Source organism: Strigops habroptila, chromosome 14, assembly GCF_004027225.2.
Source record: "Strigops habroptila isolate Jane chromosome 14, bStrHab1.2.pri, whole genome shotgun sequence".
In the NCBI taxonomy this organism is placed as follows: domain Eukaryota; kingdom Metazoa; phylum Chordata; class Aves; order Psittaciformes; family Psittacidae; genus Strigops; species Strigops habroptila.
Genome location: NC_044290.2, coordinates 2,554,198 through 2,566,231, shown reverse-complemented (window position 1 = coordinate 2,566,231; position 12,034 = coordinate 2,554,198). Strand labels below are relative to the sequence as shown.

At 37.5% G+C, this 12,034-nt stretch overlaps 1 protein-coding gene across 1 annotated transcript; it reads right to left on the bottom strand.

Moving 5' to 3' along the window:
• Nucleotides 1-3,840: 3,840 nt before the first annotated feature.
• GSG1L2 (GSG1 like 2) lies at nt 3,841-11,555 on the bottom strand. The gene is made up of 5 exons (XM_030506237.1): nt 11,246-11,555; nt 9,703-9,750; nt 9,222-9,374; nt 7,102-7,213; nt 3,841-4,096 (listed from the first exon to the last, which is right to left on the bottom strand). Exons 1-5 carry the CDS (start codon nt 11,553-11,555, stop codon nt 3,841-3,843), a joined length of 879 nt encoding a protein of 292 aa, XP_030362097.1.
• Between the last annotated feature and the right edge of the window lie 479 nt (nt 11,556-12,034).

Below are 12,034 nucleotides of genomic sequence, written 5' to 3'. Positions count from 1 at the left end.
AATGTCTCACTTAGTGATTCAGTACCACTGACACACATTCTTCTGTGGGACTTCTATTATTCTGGATTTAGTGAATATGTCAAGATATCATGTTTGCATTACAACAGTATGGGAAAAACTCTACTAGGAACACTACATCTGTTATAAGAGAGTGATTCCCAATCTAAATTCGTAGATCAAATTTTGGGGACCTGCAGCAACTTATCAGAATAGTCTGCAAGTGCTAAGACTGATGGGAACTTACAGGAAAAAAGGGAAAGGGAAAAAGGGAGACGTGAGACACTGAGGAGTAAAAATCAGTAGAAAATGGGGTCAGAGCCTGGATCAGAGTGTTCCTCAGATGTGCTTTTTGGAAGTACTCACAGGATATGCAAATGTTGAGCCCAAATAAGGGCTTATCTAGTTCAATATCTCATCTGCAACAGGACCCTGGAGTACATGCTTCTTAAAAGGTGGATTATAAGAATGGGTCAATAATATGGAGACACTCCCTGTATTACACTGTCCCAGGTTCTGGTCATCTCCTACACAGTTTGAAACAGAATCTGTCTCTGCATCTTGTTAAATGACCAATTTTTCTTTTTTTTTTTTTTTTTCAAATTCCTATTTGAAGCATTCTATCCCCGAGGAAAGGAGTTAATCACATATATATATAAAGACTTCCTTATGTTTACTTTAAACTGGGTGTCAGGCAATATTCTCTGGTATCTCCTACTTCTTTACTGTGAGAGACAAAAATAATGGTACTCAATTCATTAACTCCCAGTCATCCAGGCCCATCATACTTTCCATGCAGTAACCTGTTTTCCAAGTTGGAGAGCCCTGGTATCTATTTAGTCTCTCTTGTTGAGAAGTCTCAATTATTCTTCCTGTTCTTCTTTATATCTTTTCCTGGTATATCTTTTTTTAATTGTTATTATTTTTTAGATGGACAGGCCACTGCTGAATGCAGCATTTAAGAAAGATAAACAGTCTGGATTCACAGACAGGCATACAGATGCTTCCTGGGGTTTTTACTTCTTTTCTTCTTTTGCATGTCTTATACAAATTCCTGGTCCTGAAGTATTTTTCTGACTGCTACTGAGCATTGAGTTCCCTTGTCCACTCTGTTACATGTGGTACTTAATCATCACATCCAACGTAAGCATGGCCATTACTTACGTGAACTATGTGAATTTCACACATTCCCTAAGTTGTCTCACTCCTAGTCATTCTAGGCTTCTCCTCCCTATCCCATTGTCCAAGTTCATGCTGAGGACTTACCCCTTTTTGTCTCATCCTGTGAACTGAACCAGAATATACATAAAGATAATATAAGGGGGCCTTGATTGTCAGTTTTAATCCAAGAGCTTAAATTCTGCCTCCCAGACCTTACCCTGGCCTTTCTTGTGCCATCAGTACTCACAGACATCATGACCAGCTACTTCTTTGCAGACACTATCAGAATGCCTTGTTTGCAGAATACCTACAAAAGAAATACCTACCCAGGAAGCATGCAGCCAAACTGCATTTGTTGCTACAATAAGCCCCATTGCTCATATAGATTTCAACACCAGCTGCAATTTCCTACCTCTTTTTATCAGTAAGACTCACCAAACATGAAAGGAATTCTGAGTGCAAGAAAATACATGGTTATCATCTTGTAGGGATGTTAACCTTTTCTTGTATCTCTAAGTCAATTGCTCTGGCTTCAAGAAACATGCATACATCTACCTCTCTCAGGAAAGTAGTTACAACTACTGAGAAGTAGCTTGTTCCTGCAGTACCTGCTGGAGTTCAATCTATTTTCTGTTGTAGCATTGGGCTTTTATTGTTTGTATGACTATACCTTAACTGTGAAGTCAAACACTCACTTCGTCCAAAATTTACTTGCTCCTCAACAGACCTCTACTCCCTCAAAAAAATGGGCTTTTTCTGCGGTCTCATTTATACTTGTGTCTGAACCTCTGCAACAGCCAAGCCCTTCACAGGTCCGCAGAAACAAAATACGGAATAACTGGTAATTTCATCAAAAAAAGATCAGAGAATCACAGGGCATCACAACTAACATGAATCAATATTGTCTTGCTTTGTTGTAAAAAAACAAGTGGATTGTGCGTTGAAATAACCTGAATAATCCTTCTGCTCCATTTTGCACTTTCCAGATATCAGCAGAAATTCTTCAGTGATTTTGAATATTTCACTTTTAAAATATGGAACAGCTCAAGAAACCACAGTGAAAAGCAGTGAGAGTAGCAAAGGTAAAATCACACCTATGATCTATCAAGAAATTTTTAAAGAACAGATGTATTTTAACATAGAAAGTAGAAGAAAGTTGTATCTAAACAGGTTTCAAATACCTAAAATGTACTGCCTAGAGGATAGAACTACACTGCTCTCCATTTCTGCTGTAGGAGGACAATGTGCTAATATTAATGCAGAGGAGATTTACAGGGAAAGAATTTTCTGCTAAGAATAGTTAAGCACGAAAGATAAATACTGTAGAAATTTTGGAATGCCTGTCTTTGAAAGCTTTAAAGAAGAGATTAATGAAACATCTGTAAAAAAGCAATACAGCTTTAGTTTATCCTGCCTAGAGAAAAAGAAGGATTAGATGACCTTTTAAATGGGTCACACTTTTCTATAATTCTGTGGGGTTTTTCTCATATTGAGGACAAGGTTTCTCCACTGGTATTTCTGAAGTACTATTTTTTCCTCCAGGAAAACCTATTATTTAATCAGAAATTTTCTATTTCTTTTATCCATCTCTGCCTCACTGTCTGAATACCTGGGTATAGATGTTGCATATAAAAAATACTACGATAATAAGAATATTATGAGATTAGTTCATTAAGAGATATTTTCTGTTAGCCTCACTCATCCGTATTTTAAGCTATGTAGATTCCTTATTAATGCTAACTTTCATAAATGAGGATGAAACCAGGCCTGCAGATTTAGTTGTAGAAGTCATAGGAGCAAGATACTCAACTACAGCTCTTTTAATTTTTCTAAATTTCTCACATGTCTGAAAGTCACATAGAATCATAGAATGGTTTGGATGGGGAAGCACCTTAAAGCTCATCCAGTTGCAACTCCTCTACCACAGGCAGGGACACCTTTCACTAGACCAGGTTGCTCCAAGCCCCATCCAACCTGGCCTTGAACACTGCCAGGAATGGGACATCCACAAAATGAGAAACTTCTCTGGGTTGGTCTGAAGTATGTGTATGGTGGCACACAGTTTTCTGTTAATGTGTGCTGCAGCTCCACTCTGTTAAATTTAAGGGGTTTTGTGGTGAAATCAACTATATCCTGGTGTCGGCCAAGATAATTTACATTGCTGGACACAAAAGCCCTTGAAGTAAGGAATTTTAAAAATGCTAAGACTAGAAAGTCTTAGAACTGAGGAGACTCTTGTCTAATTTCAGACATCCGTCCTAGATATAGCCTACCCAGAGCTAACCTCCCAGTGCCCTTCTTAAGCAGTGGAAAGAAAGAGATGATTTATCTGACATACAGCTTAGGATAGCATGAATTGGGATAGGAACTTTACAGTCTTTTCAATAAAGAATTAGGGTGGAAACTCCTCTGAAATTCTAACAAGCTCACATACTTTATATTAGTATTAGAGACTGATTACAAATCAGAGCATTGGAGGACCTATGTCACTGTCTTTTTGGAACTGAGACATCTGAATCTACTTTTCCAATACTATGACATCCTTGAAACACCCATGGAAATACAATTTCTTTATTAAAAAAAAAACCTAATGCTACACAAGTATACATTTTTATTAATTAAAACTGTTTCATTCTGATCTGACATTATGATTTATAGGATGCCTTGAGGTACAGTTCAAATTTACAGAACTGAAATAGTGGCCAGGTGACGCAAGCCTTTTATTGGATGTGCAGGATCCTCCGTACTGTTGTGAAATGAGTTCACATACACATTGCAAGCTTTCTCTGGAGATGTATGATCAGGAAACTTGTATTTAATCTTTAAACTCCTTCCCGGTGTTTTTCTTTTGTGCTTAAATTCCAAAATAGTTTTTGTGTATTTGTTAATAGTGGTGACAGCTGCAGCCATACAGCAAGCGAAGGAAGCCCATGCGAGGCTATAAACAAAAAGGTTAATCAGAAATTAGCAGAATGTTTTCATATCCATGTCCTTCAATTTTATTTGTGAAAATACTGCATACATGTGGTTGTATTCGGGTGTATTAGGGAAAAAGGAGCATGGTAGGGGAGGAAGAAAGACCATTTACATACCTAACTACATTTTGACATCTACATGTTCACATTTAACATTCCTGTTTAAAAAAACCCTACCTCCAATTTCTCTGTTTACTCAGAGTTTAATATCAGAAAAAGGAACTATTAAAAAAAAGAGGATGTAGAAAAAATTAAAAGGTGTAGTTATTGAGACAATGAATCTCACAGGTGATGTATCACTGAGATGTATGTGTGCCAGTTATCCAAAAGGGTTAAAAAGAAAAGAGAAGGCACAATGAAGTAGCTCAGTAAAGCAGGCTCAAAGCACTGAATTGCATTCCTGAGAAAACATAGGTCATGACTAAGCAGAAAGAAACGGGCATCAACTCTGAAATGTTAGAAGTAAAACCATAAGAAGACAGAATAAAAAAATGAAGTTGAGGTACAATTTGCTAAAAATGTGTGAACCCAGACTACTGAGTGAGCAATGCATGCTGGAGCTGTAAAAGTAGCATGTGAAAATATAGCCACAGTTGAATGTATTGGAGTTCACTGTGGAGGAATTTGCTCATTGGAGCCTTTCTTAACATGGTAAGGTCATGATTACCTAATGAAACATGTGCTTTGGTGGAGAGATCAGTTTAAGACACTCCTGTTTATCTCTTTTCTCCCTTAGAGCTGTTTGTTTCCACATCCCTGCTGTAGTTCAACAAACACATTTAGGTTTTTAAATATATATTTTTAGGATTATTTTTAGCCAGGATTGTTTTCCAAGGTGATCAGACAACCAGATGTATTTAAAGAATTTGAGGGTGGTGGAGCATGGCATGTGAAGGCCACCTAGAAGTAGGAAGAAGAGGAGCAGTTTAAGTAATCTTTGCTTCTAAAGCAGTCAGACTACACCCTGACTAACTCTTAAACGTGGGGAGCCACAGAAGAGGTCTTATAACAAGATGTAAAACTAGGGGCAAATCACCACATGCTGATAGATTTCCCTTCTCATGTGAATGGAGCAAGAATGGTACAGCGTGCCTACCTATGGTGGTATGTAACCTGTGATTTAAGCCAACCACGGTAGAGAAGAATTAAAAATTCAGCCCCTGCAATGAAATAAAAGCAGTAGGTCTGCAGTAGTCCTGACTCATGTAGTAGATATTTTTGGCTAAATAACTGAAGTACAGTAGCATTAGTAGACAAACTAATGAAGGTGCTTTTCCTAATCCACCTGTTGAAGCCCTTTGAAGGACTCAGTGGCATAACGGTAAGGAACTGATTTCAAGAAAGCTTCTATAAATGCCTCTTAGCAAAGACTGAAAGAAATTAATCTCTTATGAGCAGATTCTCTTGTAGATCAATACAGTGTTAAAAGAGAAAAAAACCAAAGGACAGAAATAAATGGTTTGCTTTGACAATACAGGAAGCACATCAGTGTGGTTCATCAAGGTTTTTTGCCTGAAATTTTGGTTTTCCATAAACAATTTGGAAAAAATGGGGAGTTTCCCATCTGACTACAGAGAACTGAGGAAGAAAGTGAACAAAATCTTGTCACTGAGAGAGCCATAAAATAAAGGGCACTGTGGCTGACATGGAAATTCAGCTTCAAGAAAGAGAGCATTCAATCTGGATTCTGCCCACAGACAAATGACAGAAAGGGAAATCAAACAGGTCAACTCAACAAGGAAGCAAACTATAGTAGCCAGTCATTCATCTGCATAAGAGAAATGCCAACAGAAGCTCAGCTGGATTATGGGTTTTCCTTCTACTGCATGGAGTATCCCATATGAAGTGTGTTACACCATTTGTCATGATCTGGCCAATCTCCAGCTTGGGAGTACTGACCAGGCCCATCATTCATCCCTCTGAAAGCACTAGAGAAACATCTCCATTTCTATATACAGGTAACAATAGCTTCAAACAAACTGCTGCTGTTTGGGAAACAGGCTCCTGGAAAGGCACAGAGCAATGCACTGTGACCTTCAAATGAGATCTGAGTTATTAGGAAGTTAAAAAGTAACAGTACAAAAGACAAAAGAAACCCCTATTTCATTGCAAAAATCCCTAGCAAGTCTGCATTCTCAAGCCTGCATGCAGCTATAAGCTCCTGTTCAATAATGGTACAATAAAAGTAGAAACAGCAATAAGAAGGAGTGACAATGAGCTATCATCTCAGCTGTCCGAGAAGTATGAAGGAGACAATCAGCCTGAGCTCTATTCTACTGACCCAAAATATTGGTCCTGATTGACTTGTCTCAATTGGTCCTATTCTTTTTCTGAGCCACAGTTGGAGAAATAGCAGCAGTTTCCAGCACCTGAACATTCAAATGCTTGCTATTGATCAGATTTGATGGATTTTCAAAGACACATGTCTATAGCAAAAATCCTCTAAGCAGCTCTCTTCCTTAATAAATTCACTAGATCTCGTCAGAGGATGTCTTGCAATTATTTACAGGGCCAAAATAATGTGGTTTTACCTAGGCCTGTTTTAAAAAAATTGAACCATCTTGTCTCAAATGGTCCAGATACAACAACCTGAAGCATATATCTTATAAGGAAAATCTCAGCCTAAATGGTTAAAGCTGGAGGAGTTTTAAGCAACTTATGCAAGGCAGTTTTCCTGGGAGATGAGGGTACTGGATCCAGCGTGTATGGAGAAGGACCTCTGCTTTGCACAGAGCGGTTGGAGGTCTCCATACTATCTAAAGGATCGCAAATGCAAAATTCACAATCTTATACATCCTATGTAATAATCTAAGACAACTGAATGTGGAGAAAACCAGCTGCTTATTAACTGCCTTCCCAAGAGTGAAATAAGGTAGACCCATTCCTTATAAATTAGGTATACATTCCTTGGACATAAAGTAAAGTGACTGAAATGTAATGGAAGAACCAAATATAAACCAATAGGTACCAATAGGACCAGCCATAATCCCATGTGTCAGGTCTCCAGTCTTCAGGACCAAGATTTACAGTCATTTGAAATACAGTTGTGTACATCATGTGAGCAACCATGCCCAGAAGACCTACAAAATATAATACCATAAGAACATTAGAAAATGTAAATTGAGGACATTCTTCTTTGTCAACTTTTTGCACTTGTCCCTTGAGCTCCTGAAGAATGTTTTATGAAGTGTCTAAACTCTCTAAATCACTCAAAAATACTGGACATAATTTAAGCGTATTTATGTGCCATGTATTTGCCAATATAATCACTAATACAGTCCCTTGACACTTACACTGTATGCTAGAATCAAGGGGAGCAAGGGGATGTGCAGCCCACAGATTTTAAGAGGTAATAAGTTGATATGCTCTCATCCACTGAAAACTTCTTAGTAATTCAACCCTGAGCAGAGATCAGCCATTACAACCAAGTACTGCTCAGTTGCATTGCACAGAATACACTTCCCAGTTTCTTACTGTTCAGTGGAGAGTGTTTTCACAGGCATGCAGTCATATACCTTTCCCCAGTGCCTTAAATGCAGCCAGATTTATCAAAGTTCTGTAGGTGAATGAAAAGGTGAACACTTAAAGGCCATTAAAAAGCATTGTAAGCACTGAAAAAAGATTATGAAAGGGGCTTATATTTAATAATTTATTTTTCAAAATTGCTACTAGGCTGCTGCCTAATCCCAAGCGTATCATCTGTTTTCCCTTTGCATTTTATCTTCCAGTAGTGAACTTCCCTGTGAACATCTATTTTGTTTTGTTTTCAGCTTCATTTACAAATCCATGAACATCCTTGCAGAATCAACTATCCCACTGCCTGAAACACATTAGCTTCTCAGAGCAGATGGTTCCACCCCAAACTCACAAGACTCAATTTGTTAAGTGTTCATGAAGCAGGTTTGTTTCATGAATTAGCTAGCACACAGTATCTCTTAGTCTAGGACACGTCCTCATGCATAACAACTTAGGGCTGACACTGACCTGGCTTCAATAATAGCTGGGAAATGGTTTTCCCTGAAATACTGATGTTGCCTGAAACACCATCAACAGGCAATTGGGAGAGCCCTTTAACATAGCGCAGAGCCAAGAGGCTTTGTGCTGTGAAACACAGCATTCAGTAGTCAGCTGGCATCACGATAGCACATTCCTTAATAAACTGTTCGGAAAAAGTAGTTTGACTGTCAATGTGGCTATTAAGAGAATGACAAAAACAGTCCTGAGATTAATTCTTTACCATCTGCCAGGTGTTTGACTTGCAATTAGATGCCATTCTAAAAGATAAGCGTCCAAGTGTAAATCACTTTGTTCTCCAAACTGATTGCTCCATGAGCTCCATGATTGCTTCTGGGTCTAAATAATCCTATGAAACATTGTTCATGATACCCGTAATTTTTAACGTTTTTACTGCAACATTCCTCAGCAACAATTCTATAATATAAAACAAATCACAGAGTATTTCAGGCTGTAAGACAGCTTTGGAAAACTCAGGTCCAACCTCCTCCTGCTCAACACACAGCCAACACTGAATTCAAATCAGATTCCTCAGATTGGACTGGGGGCCCTCTGAAGTTTCTTCCAAACTGAATATGCATAGGACCCTATGATTAAATAGCACTGGTTGAAGAAGTAATATGAAAGAAAATGAAAGACAATTTTAACGATGACTCTCTACTGACACTTACCCAATTACATTTTATTCCCTCATAAAAGTGCTATTTTAACTTGGCTATTGCTAATTTTATACTTAGCATGTTGGAAATAAAAAACCCCAACCAAGTTATTTGGAAGAGTATGTTATTTTTTTATCTTTGACAACCAACCTGACAATGAAATTACAACTTATGAAAAGAAAATAATGAAGTTAAAAATAATGAAAGCTATAAAAATAACATATAAAAATAATCATAGTAAGAAACAGTTAATTGAAAATAGTATTTTCCATAACATTTTGCTGCCTCTTGTACTGTATGTGTCTCCATAGGTCTTGTAAGAGTTTTGAAACTTGGACACTGTTATTAATTTTCAGGTGGGAGTCTGTCAATGTTAAATTTCCTAGATGTAATAAATTGAGATCTTTAACTGTACCTGCTAACACGGTGACTACTGCAGAGAAGGCGTTGATCTTTAGCCCATCAATGACAGTGCTGTAGTAGCACATTTCTACTGACATAAGAATGACTCCAGTCAGAAGCAAAATGATGTACAGAAGCTCTGTGACAATAGACAGCCATAAAACTCCTGGAAAACCCAATAAATAGCAATGATATTCTAAGCAGTCATTTATTATATTTTCATTATATTTTCACCATTTCTTTCTTCTTCATTTATATTGTTTACACAACATTAAACAAAAGCTCATCTCCTGTGAGGATACTATTATAACATTTATGAGAAAACTTGGAGGTCAATGGGCACCCTAAATTGTAATTCCCTCTACTGATTTGGCCACTTAGTGGAAGAGCACCTACACGTTCCTGTTATAACATTTTTGATATCAAAATACAGAATATTGGTATTGGTTAATGTTATCAGGAAAGTTTTATTTACACAAATTGTGCATATCTACCTCGATCAGAAGCTGGAGTCAGACTGATGAAGCTTCTACATTTCTCACCTAAAAAAAAGATTTATTTTAAAATAAAATTCAGGATGATTTTGTATTCTGTAATAGTCTAAAGAAATAGATTCATAGGAAGCAGAAAATGCAAAACCTGTCATAAAAGCAGAAACTGAGATGATTGGGAGAGACTATTTCTGATGTATGTTTGTACACAAAGAGTCCCTGGTACCTCAACCTACTCCTGAAACTTAGCTACATAATCCTTCCAGAACTTTTTTCAAGGCAGGACCAGAGTCTGGGAGACTTAGAAAAAAGCTATGAATTGATTTCCAAAAGCTTGTAGCTGTGAAAGCCAGAATGGGAAAACCAACAGCTCATTTGAAGACCTCTCTTTACAGTGACAAAGCCGCCGCTCACACAGATTTCTTCTAAGCTTGATTACAATTTATTTCTGTAAGCTTTGATTTTCAAACCCATGTGACCTCCTGACCCCCCCACAGATGCTGTGAACAAAGCTCTCGGAATTAATTCTGCTCTGCTCTGAAAATAAAGGGTGTTTTTTTCAGCCACTAAGTTGGAAAATAAGAAATGCATTAGTGCATGCATAAATGAAAAAACCTGTATCTATAGCAATCACCACCTGAAAGATGTCTTTTGGACATGTATTTTGCTCTGATCTTTGACATTTACCCTCTTAAAATCGCACAACTTACAAGACTTTGTGGTAGAACTGGACTTTAAGGACAGGTGATGTGAAAATATTTGCATTTTATATCACGTGAAAGCTGATTTGATTTCTCTGAATGATCTAGTTGTCATTTGTAAACTTGTCAGAACATAAGGGGGAAAACTTAGTGCTGATTTACAATAAATGCCCTATTTCTTGTAGGAGCTAAGCAATTCTTTTATACAAAGATCGAGAAATAACTAGAAGCTTTCTTTAATGGCAAGCTCATTTCATTCTACTGACATTTACATATGCAAAGTGAAACTCAAATGCCACCACTCATGATTAGTAAGTCTCCAGATTATGTTGTAGCAGGGTGAAAATAATCTTGGTTTGCTTTATGAAAGGTAGGAAATAGCTGTGCTGACTAATGAAATAACTTAGATCTCACAGATTTTATTGCTCAAAATTTTATTGCTTAAAAATTATTTTTAAAATAAACAAATCACATTGCGCTTTCTTATGTTGTCATAGGGAATCATCAGCAATTGTTCAAGGCAAATATGTTTATTTTTGGCTACGTGGCTAAAAACATCAGGAAAATAAAGCACTTTCCTGGTAAAGCAACTTAATAATAATAATAAGAAAAATAATCTGTACTTCGAACTGTCACCTTGAAGTTTTTGCAGGATTTATTGGGAATTTTTTAGGAATTGACTAGATAGTATTCTTTAAGATCCTCCTTCCCAGAGAAAAGCAATGTTTAAAGGATACTTTTTCCTTTAAAATACATACATGGCATTGCAGCAGAGGAAGGTGACACCAAATAAGTATGAAGAACTTAGATTACTTTCTAAAGTAAACTTGCAGGGGTTTACTCACCTTCTTCATTTATAATTTCTTCACAGGAATACCACATTCCAGCATGAAACTTTCGATCAACGAACTTGTCATCTCCTGTCTCCCAAATATATTGCACAGCGTTGCTGTTGTTGGCATCAGGGCTATTAAAGCGGATGCAGTGATCCCCTTTGCTCTTTCCTGTACAGAAAGGTTTGGCAACTTTTCTTGTCCCTTCACACCAGTAACTACTACTGAACGCTGTGATAGAGAAGATTAAAGAGAGAAAACTGAGAGAAAACGCTGCTGAGGCTCTCCACCGTCTGTCTGCAGCTGGGACTGAAACTGGCATCCCCCAGGACTGCACTATCAATTACTCTAGGCAGAACCTTTTACAAAGCTATGTATGTATCTGTCTGGTGAAGCACTGACTGTATTTACCATTCCGTTCTTCATTCCTCTCAGAGAACTATTCCAGCTTAGCTGTTAAGACAGAAAGCAGAGATAAGGGCATGGCCAGAAATCATGTGGCAGGAGAGATTAAGGATATAAGGCAGTGCTGTTTGGCAGTAATGTCTTGTGAAAGACATATGAGGAGGTGGGACAATAAATTATAGTTTGCCCCATGAATCGCAGGAGTAAAGATAAACAGAACACAGAAGCATTGGGTGTACCCAAGTATGAGATCAGAAAAGTTTTATTTATACAAACAAAATATGCATATTTACCTTGATCCATTTCTCAGCTAAGAAATAAAATCCTGGGGATCCAAATGCTCCTGTTACACTGAATGCTGATTTAATCGAATACATGTGAATCTTACTATAAGAA

Excerpts from the sequence above, each read along its gene's own strand:
- GSG1L2 (XM_030506237.1), bottom strand. The coding sequence starts at position 11,555 with ATGCCAGTTTCAGTCCCAGCTGCAGACAGACGGTGGAGAGCCTCAGCA. Across the intron at positions 9,751-11,245 it reads AGAAATTATAAATGAAGAAG|GTGAGAAATGTAGAAGCTTC; the intron begins GTGAGTAAACCC and ends TCTTTTTTTTAG. Across the intron at positions 9,375-9,702 it reads GACTCCAGCTTCTGATCGAG|GAGTTTTATGGCTGTCTATT; the intron begins GTAGATATGCAC and ends TGGGTTTTCCAG.